General features: G+C 26.7%; 2 protein-coding genes across 3 annotated transcripts in view; both read right to left on the bottom strand.

The window, feature by feature from the left end:
• Window positions 1-24,459, bottom strand: part of LOC101237689 (adhesion G-protein coupled receptor G4) — a 100,199-nt gene that overhangs the window by 33,324 nt on the left and 42,416 nt on the right. For both annotated transcript variants that reach the window (XM_065787807.1, XM_065787808.1), the window contains exons 4-7: window positions 10,711-10,934; window positions 7,067-7,240; window positions 6,448-6,733; window positions 5,371-5,664 (exon numbers count right to left, since the gene is read on the bottom strand). In XM_065787807.1, coding sequence (XP_065643879.1) covers window positions 5,371-5,664; window positions 6,448-6,733; window positions 7,067-7,240; window positions 10,711-10,934 — 978 coding nt within the window. The remainder of the gene's footprint in view (window positions 1-5,370; window positions 5,665-6,447; window positions 6,734-7,066; window positions 7,241-10,710; window positions 10,935-24,459) is intronic.
• Window positions 18,507-20,490, bottom strand: LOC136075006 (uncharacterized). Its single transcript, XM_065787198.1, has 3 exons — window positions 20,221-20,490; window positions 19,984-20,093; window positions 18,507-19,785 (listed from the first exon to the last, which is right to left on the bottom strand). The coding sequence occupies exons 1-3, from the start codon at window positions 20,488-20,490 to the stop codon at window positions 18,507-18,509; spliced, it is 1,659 nt and encodes a 552-aa protein (XP_065643270.1).

The raw sequence follows: 24,459 nt of genomic DNA, 5'->3' as shown, positions 1-24,459 counted from the left end.
CTATCTTATAGCCTGACTCGTTAGGGAGTGCTGCTACATCGACTGACAAATAGCCTGACTCGCAACGGAGTGCTGCTACATCTACTATCTTTTAGCCTGACCCGCAAGGGAGTGCTGCTACATCGACTGAGGATTTGGTTGGGGCAGGCAGTCTATCAATTAATAATAAAAAAAATTCCGGTCTTGCATTTAAATTTTAACTTTTTGTCAACAAAATATGGAAAAAACTTTCTGACAACATATAAGAGCTTTATATATATATATATATATATATATATATATACATATATATATATATATATATATATATATATATATATATATATATATATATATATAATATATATATATATATATATATATATATATATATATATATACATATATATATATATATATATACATATATATATATACATATATATATATGTACATATATATACACATATATAAATATATATACACATATATAAATATATATACATATATTTAAATATATATACATATATATAAATATATACACATGTATATAAATATATATACATATATTTAAATATATATATATTTAAATTTATATACATATATATAAATATATACATATATATAAATATATATACATATATATAAATATATATACATGTATTTAAATATATATACATGTATTTAAATATATATACATGTATATAAATATATATATGTATATAAATATATATACATGTATATAAATATATATACATATATTTAAATATATATACATACATTTAAATATTTATACATTAGGGTTATGACGTTTTTCAACCCCATGTTCCTGTACTGTTTTTCAGATGAACTTTCACCTAAAAAGCATTGAAATGAACTATTATTTACTTATCTTTTGAAAAAAGTTCACCCTGCCATTGAAATAATTGATTTTGACATAAGTACTACTATATATTCAATATATGTTTTTAGAATGACATAGTCATGCAATACAACAAATTTCCAATCCAACAATGACTCCACCGTTGACCTTGCTCTTGCTTGTTGCATAGAAGGTATAGAAGGCGCAATTTTTTTTTTTTTTTTGCATAATGAATACATTTCCTTCATTACTTTGATTGTGCACTCTGTGATTACTTCTGGGGATCTGTAGTATGGATGGCTCTTGCTTCAGGTGATTTTTCAAGAGCTTAAAGCCTTTTTGTATGGATTCAGTACTTCAGCCAAGATATTAAAATCGTTTTTGTTGTACAAGTTGGTCTGTAAACCAATTGTCTGCCCAGCCATACAATATAAATCGACATACTCTCTGCAGAACTGTCCTTGTTGAAGGAATTAAAATGAAGGCCAGGATCGCTAGTGTTGCTCTGGAATCCCACCTTGCATTGCTGATGTAATTTCTGAAACCTGATCAATAGAAAATATCCCTTTTCATCAAAAAATTGGAACACTCGAGTGAGATAAAATAAAAATTTCATATCATTTCTCCAGCCTGATGTTTTAAGAATTACTTCTATTTCCGATATCAAACTATGTTTTCATTTTTTCGTACTCTTTCAACAGTTGAGATACAAATGGATATTCAATGTTTACTTCGAAGTTCTTCATCCATCACAAAATGGAGGAGTCTATCTAATACATGGTGTTGACAACTGATAAACTAAGGTTTGTTGATGCGTTTTGCTGTGAACATTTGTTGCAGTATTACAACAACACCATTCTTTTTTCCAGTATTAATGCTGGTGGGATCTGCAACAATCATCTGTATTGAATTCCATAGGTGAAATTCATCGAGGACTTTAGAAATTCTTTGAGTAATAGTTTTTCCCCTGCCATCTACCAAGCCCAAGACATCCAATTTGATTTCTCTTCTTTCATTTTTAAGGATGCCCACTTGATAATCGATTCTGTTGATGTGCTTGCCATCAAAGTGTAAGGACCAACTTTCTATATGCAACTTTTCAATCATTTCTTTTTTCAGCTGGATTGCCTCTTTGATTGTTGACTTGTAAATAGCTGATTGACATGGAGTTGGAATGTCAATGCTTTGACGAGTCATTTATTTGCATATGTTAGCAGCTTTGTTTGTTGGTACTCTTGTGTAGGTCACCAGGTTGACTGCAATTTTGCTTTTATGATATTTTCTGCTTGGTGTAGGAGTAGTCTTATCTTATTCTTCATTGTTTTCATATTCACTGTTGTCAGCCTCAGAGTCAGAATCACTAAAACCAGGATAGTAAGATGATAAGTTGAATGACCTTTTAGAAAGTTTTTGTCTTTTAGAGGAATAGATCATTTCCTTACAGGCCGCTTGGCCTGTAGAGCATACCACTGTTCCTTTGCTTTCCACTTGGAGAACCAAGTGTTCTTTTGCTTTCCACTTGGTACAACCACTTGTCCTCGGAAGAAAACCATGTTCCATCCACTTTAGTAGTATCAAATATTTCATCAAGGGGTTTGTAGCTTCCCCACTTGACACATTCATCGTAACATTTCAGTATTTTATCAAGCTTTACTCATATAACTTGATCAGATACATGAGGAAAATTTAGTTTATTCTTCCACAATTTGGTGACTTCTTTGGGGATTTCCGCTATTCGTTCCTTTCTTCCTTTGATTTTTGGTCTAAGGAAATGGTAGCACCCCATAATTTGCTTTTGGAGAGGCATTCTGCACTTTTCTTCCAGTGAGTATTCTTCCAAAGGGACCGTTCTTCTTTTATGAGAGTCTTCAAATTTGATCAGATTATTGGTCCAGACATCTTTGTTCTTCTGAATGCTACTATCGCAGGCTTGTACATCGCCATGTGTTGCTTCTGTAATAACTATAAAACTAGATAAACATTATATATACAGTCTAAGTTGTTTTAGAATATTCTAAATTGTTCCAGAATGTTCTAAATTGTTCTAGAATATTCTAAACTGTTCTAAAATATTCTTAATTGTTCCAGAATGTTCTAAATTGTTCCAGAATGTTCTAAATTGTTCCAGAATGTATTAAATTGTTCTAGAATATTCTAAATTGTTCTAGAATGTTCTAAAATGTTCTAGAATATTCTTAATTGTTCCAGAATATTCTAAATTGTTCCAGAATGTTCTGAAGGCATCTAAAATATTCTGGAATTTTCCAAAATGTTCTAAAGTTCTAAACACTTCTAGTCAATACAAGTTTTAAATGATTTTCAGCAAAGCCATACATATTAGTAGTACCAGTAACAAGATTAAATAAATGATGATTCGTAATTTTAATTGCGGGGTGACCTTTTTTACAACCAAGAGGAATTGAACATGTTTTCAATGTTTTCTAACAAAAGTTCGTCAATTTATGACACAAAAAAATTTTTTTTTTTTTAAGTCAAAAAGTCATAACCCTAACATACATATATTTAAATATATATATATTTAAATATATGTATGTATGTATATATATATATATATATATATATATATATATATATATATATATATATATATATATCATGCACAGAACATTGCATCTGTTGCATTAATTATTTTGAAAATAATGAATTTTGTATTCTCTGACTCAATTGTTAAATTAAATGAAATCATTATTATCAAAGTAGAATCGGTGGTAAATATTTTTTTTTTCATTTTATAAATAAAATACGTAATCATGATGTGTAGTTAAAAATACAACAAAATGTTAGGCATTATACATGAAATTTCTCCATATAAGGAACAAATTGTAACAATTACTAGTGAAAATTCAAAATAACTTCATTGCAGCCATGGTGAAGTGGTTTGAGTTCTTTCTCAGAATCAAGAGGTCTAAGGTTCAATGTTCAATGAGGTTCAATTATCTGACCAGATAAGCAACATTAGTAAGGAAGGATGTGTAAACTTCCTAGTTAAATTGCTCTTCTATGGTGCTATGTGATAAGATGCTTAGTAATTATTTCAAATTTTTCTTGCTATGTTTGCAAGAAAATTTGAAATAATTACTCATTTAAAACAGGAAAATTCATTAAATAAAAAACCTGGATTAATTTCTAAATGTAACCAAAAAATATAGTAATTAAAATTTTTTTATAATAATTTATAACTTCCTGTAAAATATTTTTTTCTATAAATTGAATTTTTTTTTTGAGATATAGTAACTCTTCCTAATGATCCAGCAATAAAATGCTTTTTTGCATTGCGTAATAGAAATATAAACATAATTTGGTTCAACCCCCCGTACAACAAAAATGTTTCAACAAATATAGGTAAAATTTTTCTAAAATTAGTAGACAAGCATTTTCCTCCCTCTAATAAATTACATAAGATTTTTAACAGAAATACCATAAGATTTTTAACAGAAATACCAAGTAAGTTATAGTTGTACAAAAAATTTAGAAAGAATTATAAAAGGCCACAACTACGCGTTAATAAAAATGAACATTTAAATGAAAAAAACACTGATTATTGTAATTGTAAACAAAAAAAAGATTTAAATGGAAAATGCCTTTTGAAAAATGTAATTTACAAGTGCATTGTTTCCTCACAAAATAACCCTGATAAACAATATTATTGGCTTAACCAAGAGCAAATGGAAAAAACGTTATGCCAACCACAAACAATCGTTTAAACACAAAAAATATTCAAAAGAGACTATGCTGTCAAAATATATTTGGGATTTAAAATAAAAAAATAAAAATTTTAATTTACAATGGTCTAATCTAAAAATCTGCCCCTGCCTATAATAACATTTCCAAAAAATGTATGCTATGTTTGCAAGAAAAATTTGAAGCAACTACTAATTTAAATCAGGAAATTATATTAGTTAAAAATTCTGAATTAATTTCTAAAAGAAGACACAAAAAAAAATACCTACTAAAAAATTAAAGAATCAAATGACCAAATTGAACTATCCCCATTCCAAAGAAATTTATTTAATAAATACTTTTTGTGACTTCCTGTTAACCAAAAAAATCCAGTAATTAAAATTTTTTTCTAATGAATTATAACTTCCTAGAAAATACTTTGTTCAATAAATTGAATATTTTTTGAGATTTAATAACTCCTACTGATGATCCAGCAATGGTGAAACTTCAAGTAGAAGAAAAAGTTAGATAAGTGTTTTTTACTAATTTATTATTGCTCTGTTCTTTAAGAACGTTGAGCACTCTATTTGTAAAATACACTAACATAATTTACATTATATATATATATATATATATATATGTATATATATATATATATATATATATATATATATATATATATATATATATATATATATAACAATATTTATATATATACATATATATATATATATATATATATATGTATATATATATATATATATATATATATATATATATATATATATATATATATATATATATGTATATATATAAAAATTGAAACAAAAAATAAAAAATTTACTAACCTAATGTGAAATTCCAAAAATAGCAGTCATATTTTCCAGTTAAATTAATTACATTGATTATCTTAAACTTTACTAAAACAGGACTTTTCAGATTTACTATCATTTGATTGGCTACAGTAGCCGAAAGAACGATACTGGCAGCAACTCCTGTTTTAGTTGAATTTTCTGTAGAACTTTTTATTACTAAACTGTTGTTGGTAGTAAATAAATTTGGATTAGTGTAGACAATGGAGTATATGCTGTTATTGGTATTAGAAAATGAATTACCAGGAATTAAAATAGAAGCCAACATTCCTGAGATAAAAAAATACATTATTTTATTGTTTTTTTCAATTCACTTATTATTTGATTAATTTCTAAATTCATATTTCTAAACAATATTTGTTAACTTCTGTCCAATATATTTTTGTCAATTCTTTCATCAAATGCTTCCATTTTTAAATAAAGGAGAGAAATTAAGAAGAATTAACTCAAACTAAAATTAGGAAGGTTTCTCTAATTTACATGATGAATGAATAATGAATGAACTGACTTCAGAAGTAATAAAACTAGAATAATTATTTTTTGTTTTGCCCTGGTCATGTGCACTATTTTTTTGAACCTAAGAGGCTCAAAAAAGTAAATTTAATTTAGGGTCTGCTTAAGAAATATGTAGAAAGCAAAAATAAATTAAGATATAAAATAAATAAACTATTAAAAATTACATTTTTGATCAATACTGTTATTATTATATTATTTATCATTATCATTATTTTATATTTTATAGAAAATTTTTTTATAAAAATTAGGGAAAAAAAGTTAAACTTAGAAAAATTACACAAAACTACATGAAAATGTTTTGGCCATATCCAAAACTAGAATATATATCTCTTAGGATCTTTTTAAGCCAAATGTTTTAAAAATACAGCCCCAGTATTCAAAAATATATAATACTCTTTGAAGATGTTTTATATATAACACATAATACATTATGCATATTTTATGAAATACATGTTATATATAATATTATGTTTTTCATTATAATACATTGCAATTATGATGAAAAACATGCATCAAGTAAAACTTTTACAAATTTACCTCTTGATTTTTCTTCATTTGATATTATCACTTGCATTTGCTTTTCATGGTTTTGAAATGTAGTTATGTATGTGTTGGTATTGTTTACAATCCTACCATTTAAAGCAATATTGCTTTTTGTAATGTTCAAGTCAGTTGCGTTGGGATCCCCTGCCATAAGAACAGCTAACAAATCAAGAGATGACAAAATATTTCTTGATGAGTTTGTAATAGTTTGCGCTTCAGAGAGTATAGAGCTGTTAACTTCTAATAATTTATCTACCAAATTTAACATCCCAGAAGAAATCTAGAAGGATAAAAACATACAAACTTAAATCATATAAAACTAATATTGTTATTAAAATTGTTTTAAATGTTGTTGTTTTTATTATTTTTATTACAAAATATAAACAATATAATTAAATTGTTCTCACTTTATGTGATTATACTGATATATATCAAAAATGTTTTATAAAAAAAAAAACAAGGTTATAAAAAACAACTTTTTTGATGTATGTAAAAAAATTAAAAAAACACGAATTCTTGAAATATCTTGGTGATTAATTGTATAAGCATTTTAAAGTTGCCAAAAGTATCAAAAGTTTTATATTAATTTCCTTTAATTATATTTTATTTGAACCTTTTCTGCACTAGTTGAGTTCAAAACAACTTCATTAATAATCCTTGAAACTAATGATACTTCTTGTTGAGTAGTGATTAAAGAGCTTGAATCAACAATCTCATTTGCCTTTTGGATTATTTGATCTGGAAACCAACATGAACTGTTCCCAAGTTCATCATTACATAACGGAATCTATTTAAAAATTGAAGAAATTATAAATTATTTATACATATATAAAATACCTTTATAAAAAAAATTAACTTTAAAAAAATTTGTTAAACTAATTATAGATGTGCTAATCCGAATAAAATTAGTTAAGAAATTAGTTTAAAATATTTTTCAAAATAACTTTTTTTTTTTTGAAAAAAAAAATATACACATCAGTATTTTTTTTGGAAAAATAATTGGCAAAAATATTTTTTTTTAAAAACACTGCAATGTGATATATATATAATTTTTTTTACACACTTAAAAACAATAATACAAAATCTACATCAACCAGCATCGGCAGACACCACTCAACATAAAAAATTGAAAAGCGAATCTGAACAGTTGAAATTGGAGGATCTGGTGAGGAAGTTGTTGGTGACAGAAAGTTCAACATTTTTCTTTAATGTCCTCATTGAAGTAGGCAGAGAAAAGTCTCAAAGTGTTTAAAAAGTTTTATGATCTGGCTGCACACATGACAGTTTTAAATAATGTAGCTGAAAAGTTTTATTAACAAATACAATGATAAACTGGAAAAAACAGAACAGAAACAGTTTACTCTTTGATTGGTTGCATACAATTGCAAGAACTTACTAACTCCATCAAAGACATAACTTATGTTGTATATTATCCACTGTGGAAGAGTTTTAGTTTCTCTGGTTCCTTTTGATATATTTTAAAAGTTTATATAATAAACACAAAAACTTAACAAAATTATAAGTTACATCCTGAAACATGGAAAATGTGCCCCACTAAATTGCAAAATTACAATATGGTTACTCAAGTCTGTTAATTACTAGTGCAGTATTCTATAATTTTTATTTTTAAGTATAATTTGTAATAATTAACTTTTTTTTCTCATCTCAGTTCCAAGAATATAACTTTTGAAATTTAAATATTTAAAAAACATTTTAAAGTTACGTCTCAATTGGTTGCAATTAGTGACAAGGTTACATTCTCTTATTTTTAATTAAATAAACTTGATAACGCAGTAAACTATTGTTTATCCTAGACATATTGCTATTTATCTTGTTTTATTTTATTTTTAATGTAAAATAGCTTTGTCTCAATTTACATTTGCAACATTATGCTTCAATTGGTAAAGCTTTTAAAAGCCGAACTGTTTAAAAAAGTGTAATCAATTAAGATAAAACGTAACATAAAAAAAAGAGATTTTAATTAGGTCATAATTTGTTAATAATATAGATTTTCTTATGTAACACAATGTCTCAATTTGAGACATAATAATATGTTTCAATTGGTTACTCTTTATATAAAAAAGAGTAACCAATTGAGATGTAATTACATCTCAATTGACATCTCAATTTGATACAGTATTTGTCTCAAATTGATACAAGAAAAAAAAATAGATCTGAAATTGATACAAGAAAAAAAAAAAGTATGCAGCTAACTAAATTCCTAATGTTATATTTATCTAAATATTTAAATAAATAAATATTAATAAATTTTTTAGTGTAAAACATAAATAACATGTTGTTAATGTTTTACTCTTTAAATATATATATACATGTACAACAAGATATGACATTACAACAATATATATAATGAATACCGCTTTTAAAATAATTTTATTTAAAAAATACATCAAAGTATATATGTGTATATAACTTATTTTAAATAAAATTCATCAGGATACCTTTTATCAAAAAATTTAAATTTTTAAATTTTAAATCTTAATTAGATTTATACTAAGATACTTTCTTAAATTCTTTTAAAAAAGCACTGAATAGTGTGGAAAACCTTTTTTTTAAATAAAATTATGTATTTTTTTAATATTTGTGCATTTATTTATATTTAATTATGATAATTATAATTCAAGAAACTGTATTAAAACAACCTTGTTTAAATTTTTTTTTGTTTATTTAATTTTTTTATTTTTATTTAATTGTTTAAATTAAATGAAACTAATGATTGAATATTGTTTCGTTGTTAAAGATTAACTGCAAAAAGCAAAATCTTTTTTGTATTGACATCAAATATTACCTACATAACAAGGATTTTTTAAAAAGGCATACGATTTGGGGAAACTAAATTGCAAACAAAAAAAAAAAATTTTAATCTATTTTTAAAATTTTTTAGAATGGAATTTTTAAATCTTTAAATAAATTAATTTTTAAAATAAATATAAAAAAAATTATTAACTTTTTTTTATAAGTAATTTACATAATAATTACATAAGAAAACATTCGCTTTGCCATTTTTGTTATATTTATTTTATTTAGAATTTAAATAAAACATTTTGTTATGAAGGCGCAACTTGAACACATAGTACTTGATGTTGTTTTAATATTAATTGCATAATTTGAGTTACCAATTTTATGAGCTACAACAGGGGAAATCAAAAATAAAGCTAAATGCCAAAAACAGCAATTTTCTTCAAGTTTCAAATTTTTAAAACAGCGGTTTTCTTCAAAGTTTTATTTCATTATTAAGTTGCCATTTCCTTTTTTTTTTGTAATAATATCTAAAAATTATTAATTTGCAATAATTTTTAAAACTATGATAAAAATTTGTATATAATTTGGAAAACTTTAGCTGGAGAATGGAACCTTTGTATAAACCACGTAAAATGAGACCCTACAGGGCTGGCTATTGCCCTGATATGAACACATACAACAAGATATGACATTACAATGATAATATATATACACACACGTACAATAATATTTGTATACATACAAGATATTACATTACAACTAATTAGTTGTAAAGTTATATCTTATTAATTAATTTAGTCTTGTCATATGTATGACTACAGTTGCACATAAAGCAAGCTATATACATAGCTATGTAGTTACGTCATAGCTCAACATATATATTTATAAATATATATGTATATGTTGAACTAATTTAAAAAAAACAAAAAGATAAAAAAAATATAAAGAAATCACACGTTGCAATGTTACCACTATTTAGTTTAAAATGTTAACCTAACTCAGTTATGTTACAACACGTAATGCTACCATAAATGTTATAGGGGAAACTACAGACTATTAAAAAATAAATTTCACAGATACTGCTGTTTCTATTTTACATGATAATCAACCCCTACTTTTTCTCTTTCTTTTGGTGGTTTTAAATAATTTCAAAGATTTCAAATAGTTTCAAAAAAAGTCAGACTAAAACCAGAATCATACTAATTACATTAAACCGAGTATCATTCTTGTTACAAAATCAAAATTCATAATAAAGAGCTTCCTAAGGTTTAATTAAGTATCTACAGCTATCTATATTTTCATAATAAATTCAATGCCTGAACACAACAACAACAATAACAACAACAACAACAACATAAAACTTGACAGATACAGATAAATTGTATTTCCTTTTATTATATACTCTTCACAGTATTTCCATTATGCAGACATAAAATATTATACATAATATACTAATATAAATATGATTAACAAAAAATATTTAAATTAAAAATATACTTTATTCAAATCATTTAGTTTTTTATTTGTTGCAGTATCACAAGCTTCAAAATCTGGATCCATCCAATAAGGTCCTGTTCCCAATATAGAAGTACATTTACGTGTAACATTAGCTACTTCATTGTATTTACAGGGAATGATGTTGGTCATATTAACTTGTGTTTCATTAAACCTATATATTCCTTTAAATGAATCATCTCCAAATATATCCTCTTTACAAGAATCTATAAATGTAACAGTTTAAATTTTAGGTTTAACTTTTTAATAAAATACATGTAAATAGATTTTATATATGTATGTATATACAAATCCAGCTCTCGGAATTAGGGTCTGCATTCAGTAATGCTAACCTAAAAAAATTGCTTACCTCGTTTTTGTACGTTTTATGGTAAAATCTTTGTATCAAATTTTTTGTTGACTTGATGGCGACATTTAATAATTTAAGGTCGGCAAAATATTGCCAACATCATTTTTCTTCATTTGGAGGGCTGCATATATACATATATATATATATATATATATATATATATATATATATATATATATATATATATATATATATATATATATATAATATTATTAGGGTAGATCATCATTGCATTTTTTTCGTTCAAATTAGTTTGGATAGCAAAATAATGTTGCTCTAACATCTAAATGTCATTAAAATAAAATAAAAAACTAAAATTATTTTTTTCTTCCTTTGCCACCGTCCAATTGAAAATAAGCCATTTTTAATATTTCAATATATGATATATAAAACTTTCTGCTCTTCAAAAAATGCAATAGTTTTATTTTTTGTCAAACTTTTAAAATTGCTTTAAAACTCAAAATTTTATGCAGTAGCACGATTACGTTAGCACGAATTTCTTATGAGCAAATTTTTTTAAATTTTGCTTTATATGTACTTTTTATTGTACTTATTCAAAAAAAGTTTTGTAAAAAAAAAAGAGAAAAAAAAGTTTATTGATCAATTAATCCAACATTCCAATTATTTATTTGAAGCAAAGTGTGGAATATACTTTCTAGATAAAAGTTTTGCTCTAATGTATCCGTCTCTTCTCATTTCTCCTGATGCAGATGCGGCTGCTTTTGTAACCAATTGAACATATCTTTCTACATTTTGAGAATGGCATGGAAAATCAGTTTTTGCATATTTTGTATTGCATTTTCAATGAAATCATCATTTAACTCTTTTAACATAGAGGTGAAGTCCTTGAGTGTTTCTCCCAATTTACAAGACTAAAAGTTTAGAAGAGGAATTTTGAATTTTCTAACTTCTGTAGAATTTGAAACTGCGCATCGCGTCGCAAATTTAATTCTTCTAGCTGCTAATTCTCTTATTTCTTTTCGTTCATCCATCAACATTAATATAAAAATATTTTCTGGGTCACCATAATATGCATTTCTTTAAATGCATTTATCAACTATAAGTCAATCACTTTCAGAAAGGAAGCAAGAGAATTAAATTAGGCGCCACAAGTATTTTGCTCCTATGTAACATTGAGGCTCCAGTTTTATAAAGAACCACACTGGTGCATAACCTCCAAGAATATAATCAGTAAGTAATACAAGCTCGGTAAAAGGAGGAGTGCTTGCAACATACAAACAATAGATTCGATTGGCTGTTGTCAGCCATCGAGAATAAACCAACGGGCCTGGCTTTTTTTTTTTTAGACTTACTTTCACCTCACTTAATTCTGTTGACTTGCACATGTTATAAAGATACTGCTGATCTTTGCTAATATTATTTGTCACAACCTCATGTAGAACATTCGGTAAGTTATTCTGTCTGTCATTAAATTTGACAATTTGCAAATCGTAACAATTTGAAAGTTCTTTCCCAATGTTGCCACTAAATGCAGTAGGTCCTGAAGTGGTGCTATCTAAATGCAATACTAAATTTCTCAATGGTAGTTTATTAAAACATACACACTAACCATTGAACTCGATATCCCAAATGCAATTCCAGCAATCTTATTACACCATTGTTCACACCAGTATTTACATTAGTTCCATCAGAGCCAATAGCTAACACATTATCAAGTAGTATTTTGTTTTCATCAAAAAAATCTATAACAGCATTCTTGATATTTGTTGATGATGCACTTGATGGAGAAATATGACCAAGAAAAATTGAAGAAGGTTCTTCAATCAATGTAATATGTTCCTCAGTAATTACGTCTTTACTGCTAGTTGTTAATGCACGAAGAGTTTTATCTTTTCTACTATCAAAAAAAATTGATTTTGGGCCTACTGAACACATAGTTAACTTTGCTTTAACTTGGTTCGGCCTATGCTTTTCTGTCATGTTTTTTTATAAATATAAACTTAGTTTTATTCAATTTGCCAAACAAAATTCTAAAAATAGATTTAAGTTCAATAAATCATATACAAAAGTCCATTTATTTGATATATATGTGGACATTGGTAATCTATATAATATTAATAATACAACAGTCTTTACATACTAATAGTATACTAGTCTTTATATACTCATAAATTGTAAATTTTTCAACAATTTTTTTTTAAATAAATAAATAACAATAATTTTAATAAGTGTTAATTAGAATCACTGCAATATATATATTAATAAATAGTAAATTACTGTGTAAATTAAAATGATAAGAAAAGCCTAAAAATGCCTAAAATAGATAAATAATAATAATTTAAAAAGGTGCTGGTTTGAATCACTGAATAAATGATTAGTTTATAATTTAATTCTGGTTTTTAAATCCAGACATTTAATTTCTAATTTTATTTCTAAAATTATTGTTAAAAAAAGCTTGATTACTATTCTATTTTTGTTATATCATCTAATGGTAACAATTTATCACAATCTAAAATAAAATTTAATAATTTTAGATTAAAAATTACTAAGTGATTTAATGATAATAAAAAAAAGCCTAAAAATGCACAAATATGGTAAAATAAGATCTTTTAGCAACAAATGAAGATAAAAATAAGTGAGTTTTTTTTTCCCATTTAACTTTTATCGTTCACAAGCAACAATTTACACTACTCAAGGTTAAATTTTATAACCAAATTACTATGTAATTGAATAATGATAAAAAGCATACAAATATACAAATATGGTGATTTAAGGCCCCCTGATATGGTGATTTAAGGCCCCCTGGCAACAAAGGAAGACATTAGAAAAATCAAAAATTTTTTATTTAATCTACTTTATATTATTCAGGAGCAACAAATTATCACTATCTAAAGTCAACATTTTTTTAATGATCTACCCTTATATATATATATATATATATATATATATATATATATATATATATATATATATATATATATATATATATATATATATATATATATATATATATATATATATATATATATATATATATATATATATATACAACCCTCGGAATTAGGAAATTTGAGGTCGGCAATAATTTGCCGACCTCAATACTTTAGAGGTCGGCATCAGGTCGGCAAAAATTATTTGATACAAAGGTCTTACCATAAAACATAAAAATGAGGTCGGCAATTTTTTGCCGACCTCAAATACTTTCAGGCCGGCAGTTAGGTCGGCATTGCCGAATGCAGACCCTAATTCCGAGGGTTGTATATATATATATATATATATATATATATATATATATATATATATATATATATATATATATATATATATATATATATATATATATATATATATATATATATATATATATATATATATATATATATATATATATATATATATATATAAGTGCTATAACTGAATGAAAAAAAAGTTAAAAAAAAATTAAATATATTAGTATAAAAGTCAGTGCATTGAAAAAATTAAATTTATTAGTTAATAATGCTATAGACGGGTTGCTTTGTTTACATTTTAAAGCTCATGCGCATAAAACGACAGGCAAAACATTGTAAACTTTATTTTAAATTCTGCGTATTTTCACTAACATATTCTATATTATAACTACAATTGCATTTTACATCCTTTTTCATCATCATGCCTGATAGTTGTTGTGCAGTTGGTTGTTCAAATCGGAGAACTCCAGAAAGTAGACTCGAATTTTATAAAATTCCTTCAGAAAGCAAGCCAGAAAAACGAAGATTGTGGCTTAAGGCAATAAGGCGCTCAAATTGGTCAGAATGTCAAATAAAAAATGCAAAAATATGCAGTAGTCATTTTTATAATGGTAATTTACTACATTATGTAATTTTTAATGTTATGAAGAAGTATAATTATTTAAAATGGCTCTTGTAAACGCATTGCTATATTTATTACTTTTGGGGTTTTTTTGATAGGAAAGAAGTCAAATGACTGTACAAGCCCTTCCTATGTTCCTAGCATACTTTTCTTTAAAAAAATTAGTGATACTTATCAACATCAAGTTAAATCATGATGGTTAAGACAAAAAAATAGGGCAGAGATTTCATATCAGAAATTACCAAAACAAGTTGAAAATAAAAATATAAATAAAGCTTATCAAGATGACAACAATACAGGATGGATCTTCTTCCTGTCAAATCACTCAAAAATGTACACAAGGTAAAAAAAGATAAGATTGTAATTAATGTTTACTTGTTTTTTTCATAAATATTTTTCTGTTATATAGAATTGTTTTTATTTTGGTTACAATATTATTTTTTTATTATTATTTTTTTAATTATTAGTTAAAAGTATTACTAATCACTTTTACATTTACTAGGTAAAAATAAAAGAGAAAAAAAATTCTAAAATGGTAACTAATAAACTCAAAAGTTACAGTTTGAATAAATCTAGAACAAGTTTTGGTTTTATAAATTTAAAAAAATCAGAAATAAAGTTTATGTTCTACACTGGTATAAATACAGCTATTTTTAAATTTATTTTGTCAGAAATTAATGTTAAACAACTTACTAAAATATTATCGATTGAAGATCATTTATTAATAGTATTAACAAAGTTGAAGATGGGTTTTTATAACAAAGATATTGCTTATAGATTTTATGTTAAACCTGAAATTGTATCCAAAATTTACAGATCATGGTTGCCAAAGTTAGCAGAGTTGTTAGCAGATTTTATTGTATGGCCTAGTAAAGAAGCTTTGCGTAAAAATTTGCCTAAGTGTTTTAAAAATTACCAAAAAACAACATGCATTATTGATTGCACAGAGATTTTTATTCAAAGACCATTTAACTTGCAAGCAAGAGCTCAGACTTGGTCAAATTATAAACATCATAATACCATAAAATATTTGATTGCGGTTGCTCCTCATGGAGCAATTTCTTATATTTCCAATGGTTGGGGAGGAAGAGTATCAGATAAGCAATTAACGAACGACTGTGGCTTTTTAGACAATATAGAGATAGGCGATATTATATTAGCTGATCAAGGTTTTACAATTGAAAAAGAACTTGCTGTGAGAGGAGCAGTGTTACAAGCACCTAGTTTTGCACATAAAAAATTGCAGTTATCAGCACATGAAGTTGATCGTTCACGCAAACTATCTAATGTGAGAATTCATGTTGAAAGAGTAATTGGTCGGATGCGGAAGTTTGATATCCTTAATAAAATTATACCTATCTCACAAGTTGATATGTTGGATGAAGTAATGGTGGTGATAGCTGGATTAGTTAAATTGAACATTGGTATTATATAGCATAAAATGATGTAAAATATAAAAAATAAAAATAATGTAAAATATTAATATATAAGAATCCTAAGATAAAGTCTCGATAAAGCAACTTAGTATTCTAATATTTCTATGCTAGATCCTGATCAACTTTATAGGATATAGTTTACAAAGAAATTATTCTGACTTTTTATTTATATCTGACTGATAGGTTTTCATTGTTTATCAATAAAATTTCTTGCAGTCTTCATTACTTTGTTTAAAATTATAATTTTTTAAATATCATTTTAAACAAAGCAATATCATTTATTTTGTAATCTTTTTCAAATTGCGCTTTTTTTGAGACCTAGGACATTAAAAATAATATTTAAGAAAAGTTTGTGTGGTAATTTGGGTCCAAAATATTACTTTTCTGTTTGAATAAAAAGTTATCACAAACGCATTTATTAGTTTGTTACCTAATCAGACATAAAAAAATGGGTAGTCATAAATTCAAATCAATCACAAAGTGCGTTCAAAGTGGGGCAACATGTGCCATGAGTACACTACCTCCCCCATTAAGGAGGCCCAATAATTGTTGTCACTCCCCCCATTAAGGGTGGGACAACAATTTTTAGGGCCCTTTTTGAAATTTATGGAGGTTTTTTTTTAGTAACACATACTCATAGAAAAAAGAAATTCGGGGCCCTTACAACAGGGTTTACAAGGGGCCTGCGACCCTCTTGCCACAGCACTGGAGGCAACTACAAAGCACGTTTGGTATGGGCAAAGATTACCAAGAAATAAATAAAGAAAGGATGTGATTGAAGAGAGAACGTAAACGGTTTGATAGAAAAATAAAAAAAAAATTAGCTAATCATATTGATCTTCTTTTCATTTTCTTTTAAATGCTGCAAGACGGTTAATAAATAATGCGAACAAAGGCAGCAAGGGGTCATTAAAAACACACAGTTTCGTAAAAGAGTGAGCGCAATCAGTGGTTTTACTGCGTATATACCTTATGGATGCCACTTTTATCTGCATTTTGTTGTTTATTTTATTTTTATATTCGTTGTTTTTAATCTTCAATATTTAACTAATTTTGTACGGTGTTTTGCTATCCATAAAGCATGTAAAACTACTGATTTTTTGTACTGTGTTTTGCCATCCATAAAGCATGTAAAACTACTGATTTTGTATGCTTTATCGCGACTCCCTTCCCTTTGCGTATGTAGGTACTTATTTTTTATAAAATCGAGAACCCTTTTCACAATTTCAAAAAGTTAAAAACAATCTAAATCAAAAAACTTTTTATTAGTTATTTTCAAATCTTCAATCATCAAATCGTGTACGTACATGCAGTCAGAAATACGTACGCGAATATCCCCCTATACCCCTCCCCCCCAAAAAAAAAAATTGTACGCTTTTAGGTGAACCTCTGCTTCATACTTGTGTATGGATTGTACACTCAATATATTTATTAGTAAACTAACTTATAAACATTGTAAATTATCGAATGAAGAAGTGGTTTTATCTAAGAAAACGGGGACCATTTTTTTTTTTTCTGGTCAGTCTCCACCAAGGACAATGACCTAGATCCGCCACTGATGTATATATATAAGATGTATATATATATATATATATATATATATATATATATATATATATATATATATATATATAGAGAGAGAGAGAGAGAGAGAGAGAGAGAGAGAGAGAGAAAGAGAGAGAAAGAGAGAGAGAGTCAATTCTGACTTTAACTGTTATTAAATATTATATTATTTATATTATAGTATATTATATTATAGTATCTTTTTTATATAAATTGATTTTCCTTAAGACTTTCCTTAATATTATATTATTTATATTATAGTATATTATATTATAGTATCTTTTTTATATAAATTGATTTTCCTTAAGACTTATTGTCATAAGTCATCTGGGGGAAACTCATACATTTTTTTATGAGTCTAAAAAGATAATGTGCAACATTAGCTTTTAAAAGATTTATAGTTTTATAGCATTTTCAACTTTTGTATTTAAAACAAACTTTTTGTCAACAAATCATAAATTATATTTTCAGTTTCTTTAAAAGAAAAGTAAATAAATTCAATAATCCAAGCAATGTTAATCAAAAGCTCATTGTCTATTACTCTAAATGGATATTGAACAATACCATTTTTTATTTGAGAAGGGAGCTCTTGTAATTTTAGCACACTTATAATGATACTATTTTACTGGACAATGGAGACTGTTACACTCAATTATAGGAGAAAATTGTGGGCGCTTACATAGGCAGAATAGTTGAAGTGGGTTTTTATTTTTTGGATCTAATTTTCTTGTTACAATTTCTGGCAATATAACTTCCTCAAAAACAGCTTTTAGTTTTTCTTTAAACCTATAAACGAATTTTTTGTCTTTTTTAACTGTGATACAGAGTTTATCATTTTTCATTTTTCCATTACTCCAAACATAAAATAGACAATATTTTATTTTGGTTACCATCATTTGGTGTTGTATTTGATAGTAATACTGGTGATTAGCTTTCATTACACCATCTTTATTAAGTGGACAATTTTTGTCATCTTTCCACAATTCCAAGCTGTTTCTAAATTTATAAGGGCATTTTATTTCAAGAATACTCATCCCATGACAATCACATTTTACGATTCCATCAGGACTTGCACCTAACCAAGGATAATCAGCATCAATGTACAAACCCGAATCAGTAATGCAAAGATTTATATGTTGTTGAGACAATGAATTTAAAAGTTCACTTTTTGCAACGTTCTCCATTTTTAAACCATAATCAGTTGAAGTAGTGCAAAGGTTGTCAGAATACTGCATTATTTTATTTATAAAGGCTTGCGAAGGGTTATTAATATCTAAATTGTATGCCATTTTAGAAATGGATGCAGTAATTCGTCCAGCCCTGTGGATTTTCCAAGCAGCATTTTTGCTTTGAGTTTTTGTCAAATTTTCTAAATTATTAAATTGACTTTGATAACAAGATTTTATATATATATCAAGTAAAACTTTTGATTTTTTTTTAATTTCATCCTGACCTTCATTAATAAGCGATGGCTCAAAAAGAGCAGTAATTGGTTCAGGAGTAGAGTTAAGTTCGTTTTCATCTGCAGTATCTGTATCACTACAGTTCCTTCCTTCATCACTGCACCAACTAACACTTTTTAAAACAACAGCTTTTGGTGCTAGTATATGTAAATTTTGAAACAACTCTTTTCTTTTTTCTGTACTGAATTTAGCTGGATCATTAGAGGTAAATCCTTTTAATTTTAAATCTATTTTTTTTGCAAAAGATGGCAAAGTATTTTTTGGTACAGGTTGATGAAAATTTATACATTTTAATGGAGCTGCTTCAACATTAGTACGAGACTTTTTCCATTCACATAACTTGCTTGTGCAAGCTATTTTATTCAACTGTAGTTCACAACATGCTTGTAGTTTGAATAAAAGAGCTGCTACATGACTGCAAACAGATCCCAGCCTGAATACAAAATAATAAAATTAAAAAAGGTTATACTCACAGTTAATTCATTTACTTTTTTATTAATTTTTTTTTCTTATCTGTAAGACAAAAGTTATTATATATTTATAAAAATGTTGGTTTAAAAACTAAATAATTTTTATAAAAGTACAATTGTTCAGATAAAAATAAGTTATGTCAATTATTTAACTTTTTTACCCTGCAACACAACTACAGTTGGCAGTAAAAATCCATCCTTCAACTTTATGTATGGCAATCCATACTTCATACAAAATATGTTTTGAACCTTGTCGTTGACTAGGTAATACCTAAATATGGCAAAATTATGTGTTTAATTTTATTTTGAAGATATTATAACAAAAGTATTTATGATTGAAATTAATACCTCAAGCAAAAATCTGTATCTTTGATATCGTAATAAAAAATGTCTTGAACATGGCCATTTAGAAAAAAATTATAAGCTTCCAACGATTTGTAGGCTCTAAGTTTATCTTTGGTAAACTCACTTGGCATTTCAATAAGATAGATGTACATTTCTGGCCATGTTTTATCTGGAAGTAAACTAACGTCATTACTCCAATCATCTTTAATGGAAAACGGATCTGGTAAAACAACACCATCGCATAATGTTAATTTACTTAAATAATTTCTTTTATCTTCATCATTTAAATTTATAAAACATGAAGAAGAAAAAGCAGATGTCATTTTATTTACTTTTACTTAGTGTAAACTTCATTAAATGTCTTTGCAGTATGCAGGATTTGCAATAAAACTTTACAATGTTTTGCCTGTCGTTTTTTGCGCATGCGCTTTAAAATGTAAACAAAGCAACCCATCTATAGTATATAACAAGAATAATGATTTCAACTACAATGTCCAATCAAGTTCTTGAGTCTATATTTCAATAGGAGAAAAATGACTAAACCTCAGTAGGTTATGATTTAAACCTCAGTACGTTATGATTTAAACCACAGTTTAAATCAATGATCCATCAATGAATAAATCTTGTTTTTTTTTTAAATAAAAACTAATTTCCAACATAACTCCAAGTAACCACTTTTTAATTTGGTAGTTAACAGAAAACAAAGATTAAGTTAAAGGGCAAGAAAACGATAAGATTTAAAAAAAAAGTAAGACAGGAGAGATTTCCAAAGCGTTGAAGTGCAAGGAATAAGGCTAGATAAAAAAAAGATTTTAGAGCACAAAGGGAAAGATACAATGAAAAGACATGACTTTGCTAAATGACAAGTCCAGCGAGATTAACCTTTGGTTGTAAGAACAAAAGGTGACACAACCTTATAACAATGGGACAGAGGCTGCATCAGCTAGAGCAGACCCAACTACATTTACAATATATTTTCGGAATTTGTTTAGAATGGAAAGGATATCATTAGAAGAACCAGCTCAAATATGACAACAGTATTTCCAAACAAGGACAAATAAAAGTTTTGTAGAGGTAGAGAATAAAAATATGAACAAAAAAATGGCAAGCACAACAGAGAGGCAACCTTAACAGATACTAACTTTGCAATGGATTCTATATATGGTTTTCATGAGTGGTCATGAGTAGTGAATGGTGGCCCGAGAAGGCATGAAGTAGAAAAGTAAGAGTCTTGTCATTTTTATTATAATTAAAACTGCCATTTCTAAGCAACTAAAAAGTGAGCAAATAGAATTACTAGAAACCAGGACCAGTATAAAAATATATAGTATAAAACCAGGACCGAATATAAAACCTTGTTGTACCCCAGAAGTTCTGAAATTTCATTGAAATGCGCAATGAATTTCCTTATTTCTCAAGGATGATAGGAATAGTATTTATTATCCAAATCAAGAAATGAATTAGAAGGAAAGTTATTTGTAAAAAGTTCTGCATAATTCTTTTTAAAGGTTATAAGATCAGGCCTATGAATTAGAGATATTAGACTTGCTTTAATGTTAATAAAACAGTTGAAGATTTTCCAGAAGGGTAGTGGTACTAGAGCCAAGTCATTCAGTATGATGAGCATTAAAGTCACCAACAAAAATAGAAAATGACTAATGGCTAATGGAGAAAGAGTAAAGATTCAGTCAATTTGATCAGAAATAAAATAAATTCAAATAGAAAACATAAAATAAGGTCAACAACAACAAAAAAACACTTAAAAAAATAATTAGTTTATTTATATCTTTTAAAAAGAATTTCATTCAGTGAAATGATATGTAAGTATATGCACAGGCCAAGCATGTGACTAATGGAGTCTTTGCAAATCAAAAAATAGCCTCAATCAAATTTTGCAAAACAATAGCCTTCAACACTGAGAACCAAAGATGAAACAGGTGAATTCAAATTAGTCTCACAAAGAGCAAGTAGGTTAGATGAATTTAAACTCAAAATTTGATTTTAAATTCTAAAACTGAGAAATGTACACAGATGGTTGGCCCCGCTAGTAAGAATATATATTTGTCATTAGTCAAATACCAGTTAGAAGCTAATTGTTATTGGGAAGAGTTTTTTACAATTTTTTAGCTTTGTAATAAGTGTCTACATTTTGGACAATGGATAAACCACAATACACTATATATTTCTGTTGAACCTTTTTGCTTGTTTATGGTATAAAAAAGCTTCTCTGTGTTCCTAAATATTCCCTGAGTGGTTTTGTAGCTACAACTAATCTTTATTGTGATTTTTCTTAGTGAAATCTTAACTTTGCGAATTTTTGACAACATTTTAGAAACTTGATCATGACTAACATTTTTAAAACTTGATCATGACATTTTTAAAATTCTGACATTTTTGAAATTTGATCGATCTTCTTTGGAGTTAATAATTATTCATTAATTTTTTGGAGTTAAATAAAGATATTCCATGTGGTTTTTCTTTTCTCTAAAACAGATATGCCTATAAACAATTTATCTAAAACAATGACAGTTGGTGTTGTTCATAATTAACAAAGCATATTAATGATGCAAACCACATCTTCCCCAGCTCAACAAGTGCATAAACATAATTGTCATTATGTATGTGCTTTTTGAAACATAAATGTTTTCAATTTTTTTTTTTAAAAGAGAAATAACTTTTAGTGTTGCAATAATTTTTAGTATAGTATTTTTTGTACAACTTGGGTAAGTATAACTTTTTTGTTTTGCTTGTTTTAAAACAAATTTTACTTGCTTTAAGACAAATGTGTTTTGGGATTGCACCTCGAAATTCAAGAATTCTGGAATTCGTTTTTATGATATAGTTTCGAATTCCGAAAATTTTTCCTGCAAATTCCGAAATTAAAATTTATTTTTTCATGCTCTCTTCAACTTTTAACTTGTGTTTTTTTTTCTGTACATATAAATATTCTAGATTCTAATTCTATAAAAAGAAATAAAGAAAACAATTGTAAATTACAGTAGTCCTGCATAATACAAGTAGACATAGAGAAAACATTCCTAAATTGGAGTTAATAGTTTCGTATCTTCATTTCATATTTACATGTAACAATTTTTATATTTGGTATTACCTCGTGTTCGTGTTTTATATTTTACAATTTTCAACAGTGTTGAGATTTGCTTATTGGAATGCGGTGTGTATTGAATTATTTGGATCAATATTTTTTAAATAGGTAAGCAAATAATAGCAGGAATAATAGCAGTTTTTATTTAACAACATTATTTGATAACTATTTAATTTTAATTTTGTTTTGTTTAACAAGTTAAATTATTATCAGCAGTACATCCTAAATGTCTTCAAAGAAAAGTTATTCAGAATACACAAAGCAATGTAAAAATCAAAAGATGTATTACCAAAATCACCTAACTCGATTTGCAGAATGGTTTAAGAATATGCACAAAAAATGCAGGCTAAAATGATGCAGAACTTTATAAATTTAAAAGAAGATAGAACAAGATTTTGCTTAACTCTAAATGAATGGACATTTTTAAGAATGGATGTTATTTAAATGTGAATGTCCATGGCAAGAAACAGTTTTGGAATTTAGGTTTAGTACCTGTTGAAGGACGTTTCCCTGCAGAGAAATACATTACGGCTCTGAAAACCACATTGCAAGACAAGTCTAAATAGTGATAAAGATATTACGTCTATAACAACTGATGGGGCAGCTGTGATACAAAAAGTTGAACGACTTTTGCCATGTAATCAGCAGTTGTGCTTTGCACATGCGATACATTTAGCTGTAATTGATGTTCTGTATAATAATTTGAATACAATTGAATTGATGGCTCACACATATAGAGAAAATGTTAGTGTAGAAGATCAAGTAAGTGACTTCAATCAATCGGATGAGGAATACATTGAAGATGAAAATATTGGCTTGATTGAACAAACTTATAATGAAGCTTAGCTTGTTGAGGCTGAAGAATCTGAATTTCGTTTCAAAAAAGTTCAATTGATTGTAAAGAAATTTCGTTTTTCGAGAACATCAAATGATATTCTTCAAGTATATGTGAAACAAGAATTTGGAAAACAATTGAAACTTTTTATGGACACTAGGAATAGCTTAGTCAAAATGCTTGAAAAGTTTAACAAGCTGAAAAGCTGTATTAGAAAAGCATTGATTGACATCGCATCTGATATCGTATTCTAGATGCTGAAATTTTGTCGATTAAAAACATTATCTCTGCACTTCTCCCAGTGAAGCTAACTGTTGATCTGATCAACTTTCATTAAAATTAAAGAAGAAATTA

Source organism: Hydra vulgaris, chromosome 01 (assembly GCF_038396675.1).
Source record: "Hydra vulgaris chromosome 01, alternate assembly HydraT2T_AEP".
NCBI classification, from domain to species: Eukaryota; Metazoa; Cnidaria; class Hydrozoa; order Anthoathecata; family Hydridae; genus Hydra; species Hydra vulgaris.
Note: the sequence above shows the minus strand (reverse complement) of the source record. Positions and strands in the feature narration are given on the sequence as shown.

Excerpts from the sequence above, each read along its gene's own strand:
- LOC136075006 (XM_065787198.1), bottom strand. The coding sequence starts at position 20,490 with ATGACATCTGCTTTTTCTTCTTCATGTTTTATAAATTTAAATGATGAA. Across the intron at positions 20,094-20,220 it reads ATTTTTTTCTAAATGGCCAT|GTATTACCTAGTCAACGACA; the intron begins GTTCAAGACATT and ends TGCCATATTTAG. Across the intron at positions 19,786-19,983 it reads AACTGTAGTTGTGTTGCAGG|GCTGGGATCTGTTTGCAGTC; the intron begins GTAAAAAAGTTA and ends TTTTGTATTCAG.